The sequence below is a fragment of the Notamacropus eugenii genome, chromosome 1 (assembly GCF_028372415.1).
Source record: "Notamacropus eugenii isolate mMacEug1 chromosome 1, mMacEug1.pri_v2, whole genome shotgun sequence".
Lineage (NCBI taxonomy): Eukaryota > Metazoa > Chordata > Mammalia > Diprotodontia > Macropodidae > Notamacropus > Notamacropus eugenii.
Window position 1 is genome coordinate 253907084 of NC_092872.1, and position 25353 is coordinate 253932436.

Sequence of the window (25353 nt, forward strand, 5' to 3'; positions counted from 1 at the left end):
TAGATAAATAAGTAGAAGGTAATTAAATTACAGAGAAAACACTTGTAAGTGGAAGATCCAAAAAAAAGTTTCAAGTGGAAGAGAACACCTGAGCTAGACCCTGAGGGAAATAACATATTCTGATTGGAGGACAGGGTGGGAATGAATGCCTGACATGGGAGACATTCTGGGCAAAGGCAAGGAATTGGGGGATAATGTAACAAGCAAGTGGATTGGGCAAGAATGTAAAGCTTGGGATGAGGGGTCATACAAAATATATCTGGGCAATTAGATTGGAGCCAGCTGTGGAGGTCTTTAAGTGCCATGTTAGGGAAGCAGTAGGGAGCCCCTGAAGACTTGTGAAAAGACGAATGACATGGTCAGAACTCTGCCACAGGAATATTGAATTATTAATTGTGTGGATTATTCATTACAAAGGACAAATATTAGGCCCAGAGTGTTGAAATTGGAGTCCACTGAAAGAATGGAGAAAAATATCAACACTTAAGTACTTACTATGTGCTCAGTATGGTGGAGATAATACAGAGTATGACATTTCAGGTCTATATCACTAGGAAAGGTCTGATTCTTCTTAGGGCAAATTTACAAAACTGGTAGCAATACAGCGCATTTAACATCAGTTCCATTGATAAAAGTCATATCTTTTCTGATACTGAACCATTTTCTTTTCCAGTCTTCAGTAGTTATGGCTTCAGCACCTACAAAAGCAGTTGCTGGAGTTTTGCTTCCAGGGCTGATGCTGGGAGTGGCTTGAATGGAAGTAGGAACAGTGGTTTGCAGGGTGGACTGCCACTCCCAGGAATCTTGGGCTTACCTGCCTTCCAGGATCAGTTGTTTAGTAATTGGTAGTGATGGTTGTGAGGAAGGTGGGTCCCTTATTCATAGTGATTGCCCCTCAGTGAAAGGATTCTTGCTTGGCCTGGGCAAAAAGGAAAGCCAACAGTCTACGGAAAAAAGTTCCCAAAGGGGGTGATACCATGCAATGGGGGTCACTAGGATAATCCAGGAGGTGATAAGAGCCTCTGGTGCATTTATGGAGCGTTGAATAAAGACAAGTTGGCAGTGAAAGCATAAGGACAGAAGAGTAGAAAAATTTGAAAAACCTCTTGTATGTGATTTATCTGTTGTGAAATAGAATTAAAGTCATATTATTTACATTATTTTCTAAACAAAATAAACTTTTTTATTTTTTTACTTTTTAAAAATAAACAAATAAAATAAACTACATAAAACGTAAGTTGTAATAGATCAGTGTGTTAAGTCAATCCACAGGTCTTAACAAGCAAGTGTTGTCAGGTGAGTGTATAGTACATTTCAGGTTGTGAAGTCCAGCACTCATTTGCAGGAATATCTGCATGTAATGACATTTTAACATAATGACACTATGTCATAGAAATAAAAAAAAACTTAGAAACCACAAATTTTCAATAAATTATTAAACATAAGTTGTATCATCTAAGAAATTCTTTTGCATTTTTTAAAAAAATTGAAAGGTTGAGGAAAATTGATTTCCAAGGGGCCACTGAATAAGTTTTTGGAAAAAGAGACAGAAGGCCAAATAAGTTGGGGAACCTCAGGTCTAAGGGGAGGAATCAGTGATGTGAAAAGGCCATCCCAAAGGCTCTTGAGTAACAGTTCTGGGCTATCTCTATTTCTAAAGGATTTTAGTGGTAGTTTGAAGGTCATATTCCATTTTTTCTTCCCCTCTAAGTTACTTATTGGGTTAAGTAGTTTGGGTGCCAGTTTCACAAGTCTATTACAGTAGTCTAAGCAAGGTAGAGAGGATGAGAGTCTTTATTAGGTCAGAAAAGAAGTAAGGATGGAAGACAGAATATACGTGGGAGACACGAAGATAGAATCTACCAGACTTGACCACAATTAATTGGATATAATTAAGAATGAAAAGTCAGACATAAACCCATACCTATAAATCAGGGTTGATGGAGGTGTCTCCAAATGAAGTCTGCCTCTTGGGTTCCCTCAAGGAAAATGGATATGTTTGGAGGAAAGTGTAGTTTTAGGGGAAAACAAATGACTTGTATTGTGGACATATTAAGTTTGTAATACCAATAGGATATCCAGGGTGAGAAATCCACTTCTCAGTAGCTAGATATGTGGAGGTCAAAAGTGATAGCCTAGTCATATGAATATGGGAATCTTCTGCTTATAAAGGATAATTGAAACCATAGACACTGAGGTCACCTAGCTAGAAAGTGTAATGGCATCTCCATGGAATCCCCATGGGAGTGAAAAGGAAAGAGGGGCCAGAAAAGAGCCTTAGTGGGCAGGAGATTTATGATGATCCAGCACTGCAGACTGAGAATAAGCAGTCAGGCATGTAACAGGAGAACCAGAAGAAAATGAGATAGTCTGCAGAAATTTCTTGATTACTAAGTTTCCTATCTATTTTTCTCTCCATTTTGAAGGGAGGGGTAGTTTTACTTTGCTTTATTGTTTCTTGATGCCTAGTGGAACTATTAGCCTCAAGTCATCCTGAAGCCAAATTTCAAAAAGAGAAAAAAATCCAAAGCCTACGGGAAAAAAGGTCAATTAATTTTATGTCAATTCCTGGAAAATTTTGAGCGTGGATCACTGAGAAGATATTTCTTGAACATCCATAAAAGAGCATGGTGATTACAAAAAGCTACCATGCTTTCAGTAAGAACAGATAATGCCAGGGTAACTTCTAGTCCTTCTTTCACAGAGATTTGAAAGTGATAGAAGATCTAAAGTCCTGGGTTTAATCTTATTTGAAAAGAAACCTGCAGAAAGAAGTCTGGGTAGTAGAGAATGGGCCTAAGCATCTCTCACAATTCGATAAAAATAATGTCATGAACTACAACAAAGAGGGTTGTTTTTTAAATTTCCGAGTGGGAAAAGCAGGATAACTATGGAAAAGGACATTTGCTTGGGGTTCATGGGACAATAATGACAACAGAGAGGGGGCAAAGTGAGGTATTCTTTATTTGACTATGCTTTTCTTGCCAAGGAAAATGAACTATGCACGGGAAATAATGGGAAAAAATGACTGAGAGGTGATGTTCAAGAGAAATAAGGAAGTAGTAAGAGAATGGTTAATTTTACTTAATTAATTAGATTCATATTTTTTTGTGCAAGGAAACTCATCTTTTCTCATCCTGCCTGAAGCTCCCACCTTACAAAGAAAATCAAATCCCTGTAGCTAACATGTGGTCAAGCAAAACAAATTCCTGCATTATCTATGAACGAAAAGTGTCTCCATCTGAACCCTAATCTATCCCATTTCATTCAGGATGTGTATAGCATGTTTCATTATGAATCCCTTGGCATGGTGGGTTCTTAGTATGCTGATGATAGTCCTCAAGATTTTCAAAGTTTTTTGTTTTTGCAATGTTGCTTTTAACACTTAAGTTGTTCATGATTTACTCACTTGATTCGACATCAGTTCACACAAGATTTCTTGTGTTTCTCTGAGACTATCCCATTCTTCACTGCTTAGAATGAAATAATATTTCAGCAAAATTATATACATCTATTCCTGCAATAACATGTTGTATGATTTCCCCCAAATCACCCCACTATCCAAAATTGTGCAATAAAACCATAGTTTATGGGGAAAATGGGATTAGGGATTAAATGACTTTGTCAGTGCCCAATAACAAAGGGAATAACCTAATAAAATGATAGAAGAGTTTTTAAAAAGATAAATGATTAAGAAATACTTAAATACCATGTTGATCTTAGGTAGACTTGTTCTCCACAAACAGATAGCATATAATGAAGACATTATTGTGACTAGGGTTTCTTTATCTGGGCAGAATATGCCAGAACTTAATCAATGAACAAAAAAGTCATCACTGAACATGTGCCTTGTGACAGGCATTGCACTAGGACCTAAGGTTACAAAGACAAAAGCAAAATGATCCATGTCCTCAAGTATTTCACATCTGAATGAGACAAAAGGCATGTGTGTGTCCACACACACATTCATGAAAAAGACCTAGGAGAAAAAGAAAAATGACTTACATACTCTACATATGTGACCCTATCTATATATAACACTGCAATCGTATAATAATTTTGTGCTCACTCTTGTAGAACTCAGAGAGCTTCAGCATTCATCCATTGGAGGGGCAATAATTCTAGTGCGAATATAGATTAGGGAAGTAAGCTAATGGGGAAATGTGAGAATTTGCAAAGTAAACATAAATGCTGAAAATAAATGTAAGGTAATGTTTAGATGGGAAGGCAGTGCAGAGAGGTATCAGGAAAGACCTCATGCAGAAAGTGGTACTTGAGCTAAGTTTTGATGGAAACAAGTAATTGTAAGAGTCAGAAGCAAGGAAGAAGTGCCTCCAGAATATAGGGCTCCCAAATGCCTCGCAAAGGCAAGGTTATGGGAAATAGAATACTGTGTGAGAAACAGCAAGAAAGTCAATTTATCTAAACTATGGAATAAGTAAAGAGGAATAATGGAATTGGAAAGGTTTCAGCCCAGTTGCAAAGGCCTTTAAATACCAAGGAAGTTTACATTTGGTCCCAAATGTAATAGGGAACCACTGAAGTTTGTTGATCCGCGGAGAGAAATGATAAAACCTGCGCTTTTATAGTGGCATCTTAGTCATGAATAAGAAAATTTGGAAGAGAACGGATCGTTAGGGTAAGGAGAGTGAATTCTATTTTGTTTTTATTGACGATGGTATGCATGTGGATATTCAAGAGAGATAGTAGGGCAAAATGTATAGATCTGGGGGTTATCTCCATAGGGATAAAGATGTTACCAAGTGTGAGTATGGAAAGAAAAGATGGCCCAGGACAGAACAATGGGGAAAATCCACATTTCAATATGGATTATGATTGAGCAAAGGAGGTTAATAAGGTGTAATAATATAAGTAAGAGGGAAAAACAACAGAGAGACACATAGAGAGAGACATAGATAGAGATAGAGAGAGACAGAGAGAGTGATGTAAGAAACCCAAAGAGCAGAATAGTGTTGTGTGGGATGGCTCAGGTCCCTACATAAATCAATTACTCAGAGGCCTCTCAAAGTGATGACAGAAAAGTGATTTATTCGATTTTCGAGAAGTGGGGCTTACCTGTAGGAGTAGCAAAGACAAAGACAAAGAAAACGACAGTGATTTATATAGACCCTAACGCAAGTCCCTCCTCCCCACGCTGACCATTATCCTCATTAGCTGAGAATATGATCTTACATTCTAGACACGAAATCTAACCAATCCCTTTTGAAATGAAGACATCGAGGAATTATGTGAGTTTTGTCCAGTCATTGAGACCCTAATACAGTACACAGTTTTATATCCTTATATGGAACTATTCTATTCTAAAAATATTGTAACCTTGAGCCTTTAGGCCTTACCTCACCCCTGGGAGAAGAATTACAATCTGAGAAGTCTTCACTAAACCTGTCCCACTCAATCCCTCCTCTTATTTATTAACCTGAAGACTTCTCACGGATATTTCAACCACAGTTCTGTAACATGATGTCACACTGTCTATTAATCTCCTCATCCCAATCAGAATCATTCCTGTCTTTTGTCTCCCAAGGTGCCCATCCTTCCTTTTTTAGTATCATCAACTGAATGGCTCCTTCGGTCCTCTCTTCTACTCTAGCAAGTTTTAGGAGAGAATTTCTAACTATTTTAGTAATAAGTGAAATCAAACAAGGTAAACAAATAGGAAGTAATATGATACCAGTAATTGCTATGATGCCAAACCACAGTAATCTCTTCCACCAGCTCCCTTCCAAACAGGACCGCCAAGATGTATTGAAAAGGGAGTTCCAAGTTTGTACAGGAACATGAGCAACCTTCCTGATATTTTTGGTGATCTCTTTCACTATTCTTCCATTATCATCAATTTTTAAGCAACATGTAGATAAATTGAGTTTCCCACAAACTCCTCTTTCTTCTGCAAGTAAATAATCTAAGATTAATCTATGTTGCAGTACTGCTTCCCTAGTTTGTGTGGTTTGATCAGCCAATAAGTCCAAAGCCTTTGCTGTTTTGATTGGTTATAATTTCAACTACTGCTTGGAGTCTGATTAATCTATTTAATAGATATATCCGGGCCTAATGGTCCCCCTTTCATGATCTCTGACTTACCCTTCCATAGCTGTTGTTTCCTCTTCCATATACAATGTTGATAATTCTCCCCAGTTCTATTGATTACACTCCAGGAAACATCATCCTATGTGTTCCATTCTCCCACTTCCATACCCATTCTTTATATTCTGTGTTATTCTTAGTACTATTCATATATATATATCTCCACAAATAGTCATGGTCGTGACCCCCTTCACATGGTTTTCTTGGATCAGAGGGGTTGTAAAACTTATACCCACAACTTTTGTGATATTCCCCTTTTGTTCTCTCTTCGTATGAAGAGGATGGGAAAAATGAATGGGTACGGGGAATCACCCTACCATCTGAACAGGTAATACTGTTCTGATCCCATCTGTTTGCATACTGGGAACAATCAATACGAGCCAGGGTTTCTGGCCTTTGTGTGAATGTCCATTTACAATTACTTTTTCCCAGCTATGTCTTCTGCAACTCAGGTCCTGTTTGGTTTAAACAATGTTCACCTGGAACTGATTCGGACAAAGACCATTGGTGTTTCTCTTGGCTTGTCCAGAATCTTGTTCTGTCATGTACTACAGATCTATTACTTAAAATCCAGACTGGACTCAGTGGTACTGCTACCCATGGCCATTGACTTAACTGCTGAGGTCCCCCCACAAATCCAACAGTCGGATACCTCAAAGGTGTCCGCAATGGTCTGAATTAGGGCCAGGAAACTATTTCCAAGAGGGGGGTTGATAACTGGGGCCTGGTGTCCCAGCAGTGGGAACAGGATCATGCCTAAAAGGGACATTCCCAGGGTATTACATTTTGGTTACATTGTTCCCACGGTTTGTCAAGTCCACACGGTCTTAATAGAAGAGTGCCGTTTAGATATTGTGATTAATGGCTTAGGACAATTGCTGAACAGAGAACCCGGTTAAGAACAAACAATAATAATCCTAGTATAGTTCCCCAAATAACAAAACTTATAATGAATATATATATATATATCTATATATATATACCTCATTGGCTATCCCTTTCCAAATTCTGTGTGTTCTCACACACGCTTCAAACGGAGCTTTTAATACCGACAAAGTGTGTCTCCAAGCATGAAGCTTGAGAATTTAAAAACTAATAGCAATAATTATAAATGACAGTAAACAACTTTAAAATTTTTAAGTGCAATAACTTTCCATAACTTTGTCTACTGGCTTCCCAATCATGCTAAACATTTTCTGAATTGGGATGGGGGAATAGATAGTTCAAGGTTCAATCTTACCCATATTCCTCCCCTCCTCTTATTTGTTCCTGTTTCCACACCTAAATCCAATCAATAAATACCTCTTCACATTCTTTCCCTTATGAATTCTTCCCTTCATCTATCTTCCTTTTATATGAATATGGGAAGGAAGCAAAGTTGACTGACACATTAGCAAATTACAGGGGGCAGTCCCCTTGTCATAAGTACAGATACAGAGATTTAAATTAATGAACTGTCCATTTAGAGGTTCCATCTCATACAGCAGTCTGGGGAGAAATATCATCTTATGCAATTTTCTGATCTGGATGCTCCTTCAAACAGTCATCAGCACAGCATCTCAGCATCTTCTTTTCTTTATCTTCTTGTAGAAATCCAGAGGTCCACTCTCCTACAGAACTGAACTTAATACCATCTTAGATTACCATTCCTATCATTCTTACAAAAATCAAAATTGAAACTTTGACAAATTGTCATTCATTTTTTTTTAGAAAAAAAAAAAGAAAATTCAAATTAAAATGCAGCTCCTACATTTCACAGTAAGTCATCATTCATTCCCTTCTTAGGAAGATGAGATTTCACTAAGGAGTCAATACCAGGCTCCAGTACTTACATAAATACAATAAATAATCATTTTTAACACAGTGCATATCACATCATAAAACAATTCCAACTTCTGATCATGTGATGCTTCTTTTAAAACATTTACAATATAGTCCACAAACCATTTTTCATTTAACATTAACCAACTAAGACAAAATAATAACTATGCATGCTAGTCTCACAAGCCGTTAACTTAATCATCTCCACACTATTACTAAGAATTAGAGGACCCTAACTTATTGTTGTTGGTCTAAAGTCCTAAACCTGTTAGCTCAGTTTTAGACTTAACCTCAGATGTTCCGCTACCAACAATCTATCATTCAACAGATCTGGCATTATTACTTACAAAACTTCTGATTTTAGGAATTTGCCACTAAGAGTAGGGACATTGCAGGGAAACAACATCTTCCTCACTTCATGTCAATTCCAGGCAGGAGTAGATTGTCGACTGGCATTCAGTCAGGCTTCAAGTCTGCCAGGTGTCAGTGGCGAAATTGAGTCAGGAGAATCCTACCTCAGCTCAGGCTGAACAGCCGCACTCCCAACCTTCCCATGAGATCACCTTTTTGCAGTTCATACCAGCATCTCACAGGCTTACTGGCATCATGGATCAGTGGCTCAGACCACCTCTCTTGCTATCCACACCTGGAGTTAGACTCAGAAGAACAGTCAGTTAATAGTCCCACAAAAATCTTAAAATAGCAAGCTCCAATAATCAGTTTCAAACATGACTAATTTCACATTGGCCAAGGAACATCTTTTGAAGCAAGTCTTAAGTAACCTACATGCCTTTCTATACATGTTCTAGTTCCTGATTGAATAACAATCATAAGTCATTCCTCTAATAGATTTATGTCTGTTTCCCAAACTACTTTATCCCTTTCTAACCCTGCTCAATCTAAAAGAATGAGCTACACATGTGATAAGTTCAAACACTAACTTGAATTTTTATGTTTATGTAATGAATTCAAATCAAAACAATTATTTAACTTTCAATGCCAAATATTACCAGAGACTACCTACCTCTAAGAAAATTAGACTGAAATTCTTTTTCCCAATTGAAGATGTCTCTGATTTAGTCTCAGTAATTAATTCAGTTAATTGTTTTAATACTAATTGCTTTTACATCATTTTGTAACATGTAAAGATCTCATTCCAAGTTGGGTCCTTTGTCCATTACCCCAAAAGGGTTTTAGTCCCATTTGTCTAAACGCCCTGGAAAACCTCACCTTGAAAACTCCTTGGTTTTTTTTTCCACGTGAACCGGCTCTCCTAAGGTCCACCCTATCACTATGCCCAAGTCTATTCTACTTCCCACTCTTAATTCTATCAGTCCAAATCTCCAGTTTACTGGCCACTCCCATCAAGATCATTCCTTGAGCTCCCAGACCACGTGCCCCCCCCCTTTTTTTGTAAGGGATTCCTTTGCTTGAATCCCCCTGTAAATAAAATACAATTACAGTTAACTTTAAATCCCAATCTTGTTCTATGGAACAATGATACAACATCTATTTATTCCCATTAGATTTAGAAAGAATGTTGCCAGGGATTTTATTTACCTCTTAGATCTTAAATTTGCCCTAAAGAGCCAATCACTGAAAATCATTTCTTATACATTTTCAAATTCTCACCAAAGCAAGTTCTATATACAATCTCCTCAGCTGCTGGGGCTGTGCTTGTTACTAGCCTGAGGATTGCTTCTTTCCCCCACATATTCACACAGTGTACCAGCTTTAGGTTTTAGCATTAGAATTACAAATGGCAAACATAATTTTTTATAAGTGGTAACAAATTGTTTTAGCTATGAACCTGAACAATAAATTTCAGATGACATCAATTGCATTTTCATATCCTATTAGAGAAACTAAATTCTTCCCACTTTTGTAACTTACAAATACAAATTGGATAGGTAGGCCTTCCAAAAAACCATACAAAATATTTTACAAAGTATTTCTTAACACAATAAATATTTCCTCTCTTATGAACAATTTGCAATTTATCACAATCCCCTTGAAACTAATTGACAGAAATCACAAGAAAAGACCTAAACCCAAAGCCTTTTCATATTTGCCCATAAACTTTCTTTTACAAACATAACTTTAGAGTAAATGCTTGATTCATGGCAAAAACAATTTTAGCTGAAATTTCCTTTTCAACAGCAGAAATAACCTTTTAACATAATACATGCTCAGATGAAACAAGCTTGAAAATCGCACCTATATATATATACCTGTACATTTTTAAAGTGTTCTCATTTTCTTAATAAGAATGCTACAACAAGGAAACTCTTATAAAAAAAAATTCATAACAGATCTTTTTAACCAATTCATTAATTAACTTAACAATGCAATTTCTAATACAATATTTAGATGGATTACCTAAAAATTTAAACTTATTTAAGTTTACTTAAAACTTAAAAGAAGCCATTAACCTATTCAGCTCTTTTTTTATAACCAAATGTAAGTTTCAAATTATCAGATTTCTATCACATCTTTTTAAAACCCCAATCTATATGTAATAAATTACAAAATTTAAAATCGCGTTAACAGTTGCATTAGATTAATGTTGCATCTAACAAATACCTATCCTTTTGTTAATGGATCTAACATTTTTGGCAGAAACGCTACTGGGTGTCTCTGCCCTCCTCTTATTTGTGCCAGGATTCCCAAGGCCACCCCTTTCTGGCCCTCCCACTCTCCAAAGAAAAAGAAAAACCTAAACTTATTATCTTTTTACTTTAAATACATTGTCTGGCATCAAATATATATTGATCTAATTAAACCTAAATCCAAAACTTTCAGCTCTAAGTTGCTTACTTGAGATTTTTTTACTTTCTAATCTTCTGCTTACTTCCACCAAACTTTAATAAATTCTAACCTATCTGAAACATTAAATTAAGAATGATGCATTTCACCTATTCACAATTCCAAATACGACCAGAATGAATTCACTTAACTTTCTGTTATTTCCCATTACACTAAAATTTCTTCTTTTGGGTGAGGCAGAAAATGGTTAAATGGTTGCTAGCATGCCTCTTAGGTCTGAGGGAAAAAGATTTTTTTTTTCCTTTCTCTCCCTCCTTGTCCTTCCACCCCTCTGAAACTAGTCTGGAGGGGCTGAAGCAAGGGAGTAACAGGAATTTCAAGGACAGTTCAGCTCAGCCTTTCTGCTCCTGCTGGCTGGCTGGCTAAATTTACAGCCTTATCAGATGAAAACAGAGACACACAGACTTTCACTCACACAGAAATACCAACACAACATATACAGACAAAACATTCAACAGAATAGAGTAGTACATATAGGTTTAAATTTTTGGCAAACCCAATCCTCGGAGGAACCATATTTGGGCCAGATTGTGCCTCCTCCTCCGATGTCTTTTCACCCCATATGAAACAACAATACTTAATCATCTTCTTCTACATTCTTTTCTCTATAATTTGGTAATTCACGCCAATTTTGCAATGGTTTCCCAAGGGATTATTTACCGGTATTTCTTCCTGACTCCACTCTGAAGCTCTATTCTTGGACTGCTTTTGTCCCATTTTGGACGAAGGTTGTTGCCAATACCTCCGAGTCTGAGTCTGAGACTCAACGAATTATTCTAGCTTCCTTGCTAGCTCTCCTGCTGGCTCTCCTGCTAGCTTCTTTGGTCAAGGGTCGCCCGTCACCAGCAGTCACCCAGCAAACGTTTTTTGGGGGGCCCTTCACCCTGGGGTCCCGCAGTCCACTAATTTGGTTGGGAGTCATCACCTTCTCCCCAAGTCTGTCTAAGACTCAATGAATTTACCCCCAGCGCCCCCCCCCCCCCGCACTTACCGCTGGGTCTTATAAGCGTACAAGCTGCCTGACTGCAAACTTCAACACCAACCAGTTGGCATTTTTACACACTTCACAGCTTTGGAGTCTTTGGAGTCCCTATCTCTATTCTTTTCTGTCTTCACTGAGTTCCTCTGCTTCGGGTCTTAACCTTGCAGAGAGGGAGGCCCAGCAGCCCTTTTCAAGGACTATGGGGAAATCTCTCCACGGGCTCCCAGTCTTTGAACTGAGCTGTCAGCCATCTCTAAGAAAGGTCACAGATCCCGGAGGAGCCCCCAAAATGTGTGGGATGGCTCAGGTCCTTACATAAATCAATTACTCAGAGGCCTCTCAAAGTGATGACAGAAAAGTGATTTTATTCGATTCTCGAGAAGCGGGGCTTACCTGCAGGGGTAGGAAAGACAAAAACAAAGAAAAGGGCAGTGATTTATATAGACCCTAACGCAAGTCCCTCCTCCCCACACTGACCATTATACTCATTAGCTGAGAATATGATCTTACACTCTAGACACGAAATCTAACCAATCCCTTTTGAAATGAAGACATCGAGGAATTATGTGAGTTTTGTCCAGTCACTGAGACCCTGATACACTACACAGTTTTATATCCTTATATGGAACTATTCTATTCTAAAAATATTGTAACCTTGAGCCTTTAGGCCTTACCTCACTCCTGGGAGAAGAATTACAATCTGAGAAGTCTTCACTAAACCTATCCCACTCAGTGTGAATTGTTGTAAAGAGGTATAAAAGAATGTAGATTGAGATAAGACTATCAGATTTAGCAATGCCAAGAACATTAATAACTTTGGAATCATCAGTTGGAATTGACCAGCTATGACTAAAGAATTATTGCAAAAAAAATTAAGAAATTAGAGGAGAAGCAATGAGAGTAGATAACTTTTGTTAGGAGATGGCAATCCCCTCTGCAATCTGTGTAACTTTTTCCCATTTCCTCTTATAAAACTGCCATACGTCATCTACCAAACATTGACCCCAGAGACTTTTTACAATCTCTTCACACTAGATAGGTACCAATAGAGCACAAAGGGAGATTCTACTTGAGAAAAATACTATGTCACATAATGACAGGGCTTTCCAAGGAGTAAACTAAAAGGAATGAGAATACTACTTTGTTGCCCCATAGCTTATGCCTTTATATACCCATAATTTATTAATAGCATATAATCTCATGTGTATATAGGCACTGGCATCTTACAAAACAGTTGTGGGAATAAATCCCAACTTTCTAAGATTTCACACTGAACTTCATCCTATTTCTTGGCATTCTTTTCACAGCTGGCTGAAAAATATGGCCCCATTTATACTCTGTATTTTGGAACCCAGCCTATTGTGGTACTCCATGGATATAATGTTACCAAGGAAGCTCTAATTGATCAAGGAGATGTTTTTATGGAGAGAGGAGATGTACCAATATTTAATGATCTTACCAAAGGAAAAGGTAAGTTCAATTTATGTGAGAGTCTCAGAAAAGCAAAATATATGACAGAGTATATCCAGTAGAATGCACCCCTCTGGACTATAGTTACTGGTTTCATTTTTATTGTTATATTTTCAGCACCTACCACAAAACCTTCATGTGGTAGGTACCTGTTACTTGCCGTGTTACCATTGCATTTGGGGCTGACTTGAATAAAATTAAACTCAATCAATGGACTAAGCCAGAAAATTCAGTCACTATACCCCTCCCCCACCTCTAATGTTGGAGTGGTCAATGTCATATTCTTCTCCTTTGTCTAGGAGTTATTTTCAGTCATGGAGAGAGGTGGAAACAAATCCGCAGGTTTTCTCTCATGACCCTAAGGAACTTTGGGATGGGGAAGAGAACCATTGAAGAGAGAGTTCAAGAAGAAGCCCAATGTCTGGTGAAGGAACTCAGGAAAACAAAGGGTTGGTTTTTGGTTATTTGCTCCTGGGCATGTGGGGTCCAACTGCTCAGTCATTCCCAGTCCTAAATTGCATTGAGAATTATTTTAAAATCTCTGCCTTGGTTGACTGAACAAGTTAATAACTCTACTGGGACAGAGAACTCCATTCTTTTTTTCCTGTACTCAGGTATTATAAGCATACTTGCCTTCCCAATAAGCACTAAAAGAGATAGTGTAGAACAATATTCATTAGCCTTAAAGGAACTAAGTACCATATTCAGATATGAGTAGCAGAGATGCACAGACTCTACCTCATTACAAACATTCTTACTGAAGTTGTTTCCCCCCCTCTTTGGTAAATTTTTCTACATTAGGTCAGCCCACTGATCCCACTTTCATCCTTGGCTGTGCCCCATGCAATGTGATCTGCTCTATCCTTTTTCGTGATCGATTCAAGTACAGTGATGAAAAATTTCTACACCTGATGCGCTTGTTAAATGAAAACTTTCGACTTTTTAGCAAACCATGGACACAGGTAAGACCAGAATTCCTTTCTTATTCTGTGGTTATTTGCTGAGCTTCAGAAACAGGGTCAGTAAACCATAGGCTCTCATCCCTTAGAAAGATTTCCATCACCCATGAGAACACTCACACACACACACACACACATACACACACACTCACACATTCCCACACCATTCAACAAGTACAATAACATCATGTAGTATCTTTGATTCTCAGATAAAATGTTGGGGTAGATATTCTGTTTCTAGTAGTCATTTGAACTAGTTCTAGGTCATATAAAAATTTAAGATGTAAGGAAATGTCTCATTGGGGTCTGGTACATCCTCAGTTGAATAGTGTTCATTGATGTGGCCAAGTAAAATAACTCTCAACAAAGAACTTTCCCTAGACATTTCCCAGAGAAAAAGGAGAAGAGTTGACTAAAGTTAAATGGGCAAGCCATTTAGGTTGACAGCCTACACTGACTCAGAGGGTGTTCTAGTCTAAGATCAAAGCCTCATTCATTGAAGCTAGAACTAAGTATCCCCTTCCAGACAAAAAACAAGCTTTCTTTTTCTGTGCCCATGTTCTGTTCGACTTACAGTCTAGAATACATACTCTAGCTAAACCCTTCTCTGGTAGCATGTGAACTTGTTCAGGATGATGACTGTTTCATTCTTGTCAATATCAACATAGTCTAACAGAGGACTTGATTCATAGTGAGCACTGGATAAATGTGTGATGCATTTCATTACCTTAATGTGAATTGAGTCGAATTAATTGGATACCTTGATGTCTATTTGCTTTCTTTGTTATGTTGGCAATTGCAAAGTAATTAGATTTCCCCTTAACTTTAATATCAGTTTCTTTTGAACAAGCACATAATATTCTGCCCTCTGGTCTCCTGAGTGGAAAGTACAACAATGGACAAATTAATTTTGAGATATTTGCCAATTTAGATGGGAGAAGATTTATGTAACTCTTGGGATTTGGACAGAGTATAAAGTTCTGTTATGTGGAAATGAAGAGTGATCTAAATAATTAAAGGAATCTTAATTGCTCATAGGCAGGCTGAACCAATATAATGAAAATAGCAATACTCAATTCATTCATTTATGAATGCCACACAAATCCAGGGGTTACTTAATAGAACTAGAAAAAGTGATGAAATTAATCTATTGAACAAAATGTCAAAAACTTCAAGGAAATCATGAAAACTGGAGAAGAGAGTCTAGCAGTACTAGATGTCAAAATGATGTTACTATATTTGAAAATGGATAAACAGATCAGAGAAATTTGATAGGATATAATGCAATTAGAAACAAGCTAACCTGGCAGCCTAAACCCTAGCTCATAGCATAGAAAATCACTATTTGACCAAAAAGTGCTGGGGAAACTAAGAATTATACTGGTAAAAAATTAGTTAGGACCAAGAGTTCATATATTATACATAAGGATTACCTTCAAATTGCATGTGCTATATATAAAAGATCACATCACATACAACTTAAAGATAAAAGGAAGGAATTATCTTCCAGATATATGCATATGGAAAGAGCTTATGCCAAACAATGAAGCTAGAGAACCACAAAAGATAAAAGGAACAATTTTGATATGCAAAATTGAAAATTGTTAGCACAAACAAAATCACTGCAGTTGCAATTAATAGGGAAACTAACTTGATAGGACATAACTTGCAACATTTTTCTCTGAAGAAGGTATTATTGACAAGATTTATAAAGAATTGATTGAAATTTATTTCAGCCACTTTCCAACTGATAAATGAACGAAAGATATGAACAAGCATTTCTCAAGGGAACACATTCAAGTCACAAGCCACCATATGAAAAAATTTGTTACAAATCATTAATAATTAGAGGAAGTAAAAATTGAAGCAAATATTACTCTCATTTAGCAAAGTTGATAAAAGAGTAAATGACAAATATTGGTGGAGCTGCATAAAAGTTGGCACATTAATGTAATGTTTGTGAAGTCATTCTGGAAGTCATTTGGAAGAGTGTCTCAAAAGTCATTAAATTCAAAAGTCATTTAAACTTTCAACCATCAGTTCCTCTACAGACCTCATAGAAAAATTAAAAAGGTTATCTATTTACAAAAATAGACTTAATTTTTGTTGTGGCAAAGAACTCAAAATTGAGAGGGTACACATCACTTTTGAAATGGTTGAAAAACTATATTATATCATTTTAATGAAATGCTATTTTACTTAAAGAAATAATGAGAGTAATGAGGTCAGGGAAGCGTTGAAAGAAATGTGTAAATTGATGACGATTGAGACAAGCAGAACCAGGAGATCATTTTATCCAATGGGAACAACATTTTAAACACAAAAAACCCATAACAGACTTACTTATTCTTATCAATGCAATGACCAATGCTGATTACAAAGGATCCAGAATAAATATGCTATTTACTGAAAGAAAATTGAAAGATTGAGTATTCGGAAAGAGACAAAAATTTATGAACATAGACAATGGGATTTGTGTTTTATTTGGCTATTAATGTTTGTTGCTACTCTATTTTTTATTTTCAATTCAACAGGCATGGAAAGACAAAGTTTATTAACTGACAAACAAAAAATGGAAAGAAATTGATTTTACACTTTTGCTCCACAGAAAATCTCTCTCCCTATCCCTTCAAGGGCTTAGCTTCTCCGAAGGTTAGAACTTTCCTTTTTTCTGAAGTCTCTCATTAATTCTCCTCCTCCCAATTCTAATCACCACCTCAGTTAGAACGTGGCAGCCCTGTGCCCTGCGAAAATTCCATTTCTGCAAAGAAAGAAGTATTGTCTTCTGAGGTTTCTTTCTCTGTTCCATAGTCATTTCAGTCAGAAATGAAATTGTTTCTCCTTGAAGTTCAGTGAAGTCAACAAATTCTGACTTCTCTACCTCTGTTGTGCATAACCCTGAAACTTGCTCTGTCTAAATAAGGTAAGATGTTTTGTCTGCTCGTGGTTGCAAGAACCTGCTCATTATAACTAACACCAAGTCTTTGCTGAGTGGATGACTTTAAAAAAACATTCTGCCAGTTCACTGCCCTTTAGAAGTTGTCACAGAAAATTAGCCCTAAATTACTTTCTTTAAAATGTGAACAAGTCCTGACTTCTCCTTGCAAATGTTTTCAAATGCATTTAAACAAAGGTAAACAGCACATTTTAGAGGGACTGTGAGAATACCAGCACATTGAGTTACTCTTTGGTGTAGCTGTGAATTGATCCAGGAAATCTGGAAGGCAATGTGGATCTATCCCTCCCATATCGGTAAATTTTTATATCCATTGATTAGTAGATTATGTATATTAGTAAATTATTAGCGCAGTAAATTAGGTATATCCTTTAAACCAGTAATACCACTACTTGACCTGAACTCAAAGAGAATTTTTTTTAAAAGAAGAAAATATGAAAACCAGAAAACGATATGCAAAATATTGAAAGCAGCCTTTTGTGGATATAAAGAACTGGAAATTAAGGGGCTGTTAATCAATTGATGGATAGCTGAATGAATTACGGCATATGCATGCAATGGAATTTCACTATATTGTGAAAAATGATAAAAGTGAAAGTTTCAGACCTAGAACAACTTTGGGAACAGATACCAAGTAGAATGGGCAGGTAGGTGGCACAGTGGATAGAGTGTCAGGGTTGAAGTCAGGAAGACATCTTCTTGAGTTCAAATTTCACCTCAGACATTTACTAACTGTGAGAACCTGGACAAGTCACTTAACCCTATTTTTCTCTGTAAAATGAAGTGGAGAAGGAAATAACAACTCACTCCAAGATCTTTGCCAAGAACATCCCAAATGCAGTCACAAAGGGTCAGATACAACTGAAACAACTGAGCAGCAACAACACAGTGAGCAGAATTAGTTTACAACAGCACTTCAAGGACAAATACCATTCAAGTCTAAGTAACTAACAATGCAAAGACTCATCCCAATTTCAGAGGAAGCACAGTCAGCCAAGCTACCCACCTCACCTCATGACGGATTGGGGAATGGACTCAAGGTGGAAGATGTGACACGAATTTCTGGCTATTGCCATGGTGGGGATTTGTTTTGCTTGACTGTACATTTCTTTCAGTACATGTGTCTTTCTTTCTTTTCCAAATATATAGTAAAAATGAGAAATAAAATACATTTTGTTGTTGAAAAAAATTAATTAAAATGGGAAAAAAGTGTAATACCTTTGAATAAAACGAAGTAGTTTATAATTAGAAATTTAAAGTTGATTCTTCATGACAGTAAACTCATTTGTGTTTGTTTGGGTTTGGGGGTGTCTTTGTGTAGCTCTACAACTTCTTACCAGCATTCAGAGCATACCTCCCTGGGACACATAAAACAATTTTTAAAAATCTTGAGGAAATAGAACGTTTCATTTTGGAAAGAGTGAAGGAGCATCAAAAGATACTGGACCCCAACAACCCACAAGACTACATTGACTGCTTTCTCTCCAAAATGCTGCAGGTAGGACATGTCCGGGAAGCACTTTGCTCATTGAACAAGGCTGTTTTTATAAGAATTTTCAATAAATTTAGAAAATTTAAAAATTTAACAAATCTCTTCAAAGCACAGGAAGGGACATAGAGAGTCTCAAGGTATCCACATACCCCAAGGAAGCCATTGGCTTTCTTGTAACTAGACTTTATTTGATTTATGTCCCTTCTCTGGACTCTGTATGGAAAATGAGATAGGAAAACATCCACGTTGCTGGATGTTGAGCTGCTCATGTGGGCTTTCCTGTTTGGAGGAGGATATTGCATTGGAGAATGATAAAAGGAATAAATTAGTAAACATTTACCATGCACCTACTATGTGTCAGGCACTCTGCTAAGTTTTAAAGATCAAAAAAAAAGGCAAAAGACAGCCCCTACCCTCAAGGAACTTTCAATGTGATGGAGGAGATAATATGCAAACAAATAAATACAAAATAAACTTTAAACAGGAGAAAGGAGCTGCAGAGGAGCACTTGGAGTCAAAAAAAATTGATTTCAAAGACAAATTCCTGTACTTTCCAGCTTTGTAATCTTGGGCAAGTCTTACTGCCACTGTCTGTCTCAGTTTCCTCATTTGTAAGATGGGGATAAAAGCATTTAATTCCCAGGATGATTATGAAGATAAAATAACACTTTCCAAAGCAAATTGTTAACCTTAAAATCTTCTATTAATACTGTATATTAATTCAAATGATAACAATAACTACATCGTATAAAAGCACTCAAAATTAATTTCAGGAAGATGGCAACCTTAATTTTGCCCTACACAACAATGAAAAACATGCAAAAGTCTCCCAGAAACCCACAAACCAATTCAGCAAATAAGTAAAGCATTTATGGTATCCCATACTGTTCCCTGACAAGGAAAATTTCCTTAGACTTGCCATGAGGACATCAGTCCTTCATCGTAATTAATCCTTCTTGTGCCACATAGTTACACTCACATTGATGGAGGAAGTAGGTATTGGTATGGAAAGAGTCCTGATCCTGAAGTCAAAAAAGCTTGTGTTCCAATTTGGAGACAGCTGCTTTATAGCAGTGTATCCCTGGACAAATCACCTAACATCTTTTTGCCTCTGTCATTTCAGCTATCAGATGGATATAATACTAACATCCACCTCCTATGGTCATTGTGAAGATCAAATGATGAAATATTGTCCAAGTGCTTAGCACATTGCAAATGCTCAATAAATGCTTGTTAGTAAATAAGTAAAATAAATGTTAGTAAATTCTAAACTAAATATACGCTGGAAGGAAAAATCATTTTGGGAGTGCTAACCAGTATCTGAACTATCCAAATAATTCATGATCATGTGGGGGTGGGGGCAAGGAGGAGAGAGTAATTGTCTTCCCTCCCCCAACACCATCTTGGCAGTATCCTTAACCCTTTCTTCTCTGTAGTGACACCAGAACCACCCTACTTCAGGTCACCATCATCTCTCACCTAGATAATGCCAGTTCTGTCCTACCAGCTCTCCAGGCATTCAGACTCAATCCATTCTTGACACAGTTACCATGCAAAGGGCAAGACTCACTGGTTCACTGTTGTGATCAGAAAACTTCAGGGCTCCTAAGACAAAACACAAACTCATCTGGTTGGCAACTAAAGCCCTTCACCATCTCCTGCCAGCCTTTCTTTCTAGGCTGCTTCTGCATTTCCCCCCTCCCAACCTCAAACTGGCCCACTTGTTTTCCCCTTTACGCAACATTCCATCTTTTGTCTCTATGCCTTTATATAATTTTGCCCCCATGCCTAGAATGTTGTCATTCTCCTTCCTCAACTCTTAGCAGGTCTAACATCCTTCCCAATGGAGCTGCTACCTGCTTCAAGTAGCCTTCTCTTCTTCCTCCTGCTGTTTGTATTCCACTCCAAAATCTCAGTGTATTTATTTTCTGTGGATCCCATATGTACTTGTCTTTCAATATGTTGCATTCCTTCAGTAGAATGTAAACTCCTAAAGGAAAGGGATTGAGTTATTTTTATCATTTGCTTTTATATCACCATTATCCAGAACTCTGCTTGACACATAAAAGGTATTTCATATATATTTGTTGACTGACTGATTTAATATACTGATAAAAATTGTGAAATAGTATAGATCACTTAAGTGTTCACTAGACGGAAATACAACAATCTTTGAAGACTGTTTTAACCTCCTCCCTAGATATATTGGCACTTTATTTCTATTGTAACTATAATTTTTACCTTTGTTTTACTGAGCCAATGGGAGATCTTTAAAAAGTGTTAAACTGAAATAAAAGCATAAGAGTATTCCTTCCATTGCTTCGGTTTTTCTTATTAAATTTTTATTTACCTTATGTTCATCTGGTTTGAAGTATTCCTGGTCAGACATCTGACTCATTTGGAATTCTTTTTAGGAAATATCTGAAATCCACCCTTTTTCATGTTCTTCTTTCTAATATTTATTTCCTCCTGCAATGGAGAAAAGAAACAAAATCCTTGTTAACAAATAAACATGATCAATAAAAACAAATTTCCATATTTCCCATGTCCAAAATTATGTGTCCCATTTTGCATACTCGTCTATCAGCTCTCTTTTAGAAGACAACATTCTTCATTATTAGTCTTCTGTGCTCATGACTTATAATAGAATTGGTGTGAATTCTTAAATCTTTTAAAATTGTTCATTTTTATAATATTGATGGCTACACGTCCATCTTATTTTGTGCAGGTTTAAATTCGTATTTGCAGGATTATTTAGAACTATAACTTAATCTGCTTTAATAATATTGTTTTCCAGTCTCTGATTTCTCAGAGACAATTCATTCAAATTTATTTTTCTTGATAGATAAAGGGCATACTTTTCATACCCAAAACACTGGTTTACTGTTGATGATCTAATGTTGGAATACTACAGTTTGTGAGGTTTTCAACTTGATGCTTCTTTCTTTTTGATGACCTCAGAATTTTATAAATATACTTTTGTCTTTAGTTTTTAAAAATTGTATAGTTTTTCTTCATTGAAGTATTGCATGCAGGATTTAAGATTAATTCTATATTTTTAAGATATCTAAGAACCTTAACTTATTTCTTGAAGACCCATTTTAAAGATCATTTTGGCTTGTAGAGAGCCAATGTGTTATTCCAACATTGTTGTCTGCATTTAGTTTCCAAAATCTCTATATTTTCCAGGACCAAATGTGTCAGTTTCATATTAAAGGAATTATTCATTGTATGTTTTAAATTATCTAGATAAGTTCTTTTTTGTTTTTGGGACCTGCTATTTCACCCCACTCTTCATCCTTATTTCTCCCTTTAATTCTTTTCCTTATCTTTGGGAAAGACTTTAATAGTAATAGTTAGCACTTAGATCACCCTAAAAATTCAAAGCACTACGAAAATACTATCTCACTACAACCTCACAACAACCTTGAGAGGTAGGTGCTATTATTTCCCGTACTCGAGAAACAGAAAAATGGAGACAGACAGAGGTGAAATGACTTGCTCACTATCACAAAGCTAGAAAGTGTTGGAAGCTGGATTTGAATTCAGATCTTCCTGATTCCAAGTCCAGCACTCCTTCCATTGTGCCACTTAGCTCTCTCTAGGATGTTGCTCCTTTATTTCTGAGAGTCCTATTATACTTACTCCCTTGTTTTTCTCCTTTATAGAGATGATTCAATAGTTGTTCTTGATTATATATTCTATATTCATTGTTTTACGTCCTCGTGTTGATTATTTGCCCATTTTCCACTGTTCATGAGTTTCACTGTCAGTTGATTTGAGTAGAAAATCAAGTCACATTTTGTCTCAGCCCTTCCTTCCTTCTTTCTTTACTCCCTTTCTTCCCTCCTTCCTTCTTTTTTCTTAATTTCTCTTTTATCTTCTTTTTTGGACCACAGACAACTTCATTTCTGCTCCAGGCATAATGGTATTAAATCTTCTCAGTTTTGGAGAATCCTGACCATTTTGGTCATTCCAGCATTCATCCCTTTCCATTTTCTTCTGTGCAACCTTGAAAAAAATCATTTCACCTCTTTAGGGCATAATTTCCTTTTTGTTGGGCCAAGTCATCTCCAAAGTTCTTCCAAGCCCTAAATCTTATGAGTTTGAGTATTTCAGAGATTTTCACAGAATTTATGAGTTGAAATGAAGCTCAGCAGATACCTTACTTTGAGGGCTTTCAAACAAATGAATTAGAATGCTTTGCTTCCTCCCTCCAAGGGACACAACTCATTACAGTGGTTTGAAGTTACGGAGACACATTTCAATTCCACATAATGGGAATATTATACAAAATTGACATGAACTTCTTCATTAAGTAATATATTCCCCATCTCTGAAAGTCTTCAAGTTAAGGCTGAATGACCACTTATAGGTGATAACTGATCAGTTACAGGTTGGCAGGTTCATTTTCCCTACAAAATTTGAAATTCTGCATTCTCCAGTCCCAAAAGTTTTCTCTCAATTCCCCATTCTGAAAACCTGAAATTTCTTCTTGTTGTTTTTTAAAACCAAGATGCTGTTTTGCCTTGTGGGGAAAGTATCAGCCTGAGGGATCATTTACCTGGTTATTAGGATTTTAAATTAATTATTTGATCAGGTCCTCACCATACCATATGTATCATACAAAATAAATAGAGAGTTGGAAGGGATCCAACTCTCTCATGTTACATATGGGAAACTAAGGCACAGAGAGAGTAAGTGATGTTCCCATGGATACTTAACCCTTAGCTGAAGCTAAAGTTTAATCCAGATCTTTCTCATTCAAACCCTAGTTCTCTGTCCACTATGTCATATTGCTGCAGGAAGAAAGTTGTCTGGGAAGAACAAGTCTTCTGTTGGGCAGTAGAAGTCTAAGGATATTGGAAAAGTTCTGGTCTTTTAGGGTACTGAAGTGAAAGTGGGCAGAGCTTCTAGATCAAACTTCATGTACTTATTATGATTACTAATGATTTCCCTACTGTCTCTCATTACTTCATTTTTTCTGTACCTGTCCTTTAGGAAAAAGATAATCCTCACTCTGAATTTGACCTGGCGAATCTAAAAATGACTGGAGCAGACTTATTTGCTGCAGGAACAGAGACAACAAGCAGCACTCTAAGATATGGCCTGCTGCTCATTCTGAAACATCCTGAGGTCCAAGGTAAAGTATAAGAATTGCACTGTTTACTGACTAGGTTTGTTTCCCCAGGCCTGCACCTTGCTCAGGAGCTGGCACCATATTTCAACCCTTTGGATTTCTATGACTCCCACACAAATCAGCAACAGATCAGGTAGTAGTATATTTGAGAAAAGAGAACCCTTGGACAGGGACTGAAAATTATAAAAGTATGTGAAGGTCTGTGATGGTGAATTTAATTCATTCTAATAAACATGACTTAAGCTCCCACTGTGCACCCTCAGCTCTATGCTTAGGATAAAAAGACTCAAATGAAACACCCCCTTTCCTTAAATGGATTGCATTCTGCCAGGGCTGGTTCTGCTGGATCCAAGGAGACAAAGCTAGGAACCACAGATAAAAAATGACAATTGACAAATCGAGGCTTCATTTAAAGATAGACTTGGCAATGATTAAAGTTCTCCCAAAACCTTCTCACTTGCTATAGAGGTAGTAAGTTCTCCTTTAGTAGAGATTCTCAATCAAAGGCTGGGTGACCCTTTGTTCATTCCATTGGGAATGTGATTCCTGTTCAAGTATGGATGGCCCTAGGTGAAAAGGGATGATTTCTAATGCTAAGTTCCTCTGCCTCAGCACTTTAGGACATTGAGACAGGAGTTGAGCTATATACCTGGTGAATGGTTCAAATTAGGAAGATAATGAAATCAGTTGCACCATCAAATTCAAATGAAGACATCCGCTGTCTTTGACAAAAATAGATGGTATCAGTATAAAAGGTGTAGAGTTTGAAAATCACTTGTCATATTGTTTTATTTGATGCCTTGTAAGGGAGGTGCAGATTTTATCTCCTTTTTAAAAATCACAGAATAATAGCTTCAGAGGTGTAAGGAACCTTAGAAGACAGATAATTTCTGATATCCATTTTTCAGCTGAGCTAAATAGGGTTTAGACAGATTTAATGACTTGCCTGAATTTATACAGAGAGTGTCTAAAAGGGAATGTAAAAGCAGTTCTTCATGACTTCTATCAACTAAAACATGGAAAGGTATTCTATGGCTAAGCCTTTGTAGCATTAACTGAGTAGTAGAAGGAGGACACTAAGTCCATCTGAGAGTCATCTTAGGTCACAGGCTCTGTTGGGCATTCCTAAGAAACCAGGGAGTTGTAGCAGCAAGCACCCTGACACATCCAGGATGCCTGCAAGCACAGGTTCTTAGATCTTCCTTTGTAAGAGAAAAGCAACTTTTGATGGGTCAACAATATCTTCTTTAATTACATTCACCAATAGAGAAAATACAAGCAGAGGAAGTAAAGACCAACAGACAGGGTTTCTAACTGTCCAACCATAAGCAATACATACATCACACATCAACGAACAGATCCAGTTGTCTGACGATTGCTTACATATATAGTTACTAGAGAGAGAAGCACCAATATCCAGATTTTCAAACCTGGGAGATTCCATAATGGCTACCCAGAGCCTCATCTGGCACATGAACCTTCTTCCAATGAGTAAGTCCCTAAAACACCACTTCACCTCAGAGTAAGTATACACTTTTTTACAGCTGGAGGTTGTCACAACCTTCATGACCCAGTGCCTCATTAGAAATTAACTAAATATGG

The 25353-nt window shown here is 37.0% G+C and overlaps 1 protein-coding gene across 1 annotated transcript in view; it reads left to right on the plus strand.

Moving 5' to 3' along the window:
* LOC140517375 (cytochrome P450 2C23-like) overlaps nt 1-25353 on the plus strand; it is a 30448-nt gene that overhangs the window by 2170 nt on the left and 2925 nt on the right. Inside the window, exons 2-6 of the mRNA XM_072628570.1 lie at nt 13042-13204; nt 13504-13653; nt 14006-14166; nt 18441-18617; nt 23613-23754. Coding sequence (XP_072484671.1) covers nt 13042-13204; nt 13504-13653; nt 14006-14166; nt 18441-18617; nt 23613-23754 — 793 coding nt within the window. The remainder of the gene's footprint in view (nt 1-13041; nt 13205-13503; nt 13654-14005; nt 14167-18440; nt 18618-23612; nt 23755-25353) is intronic.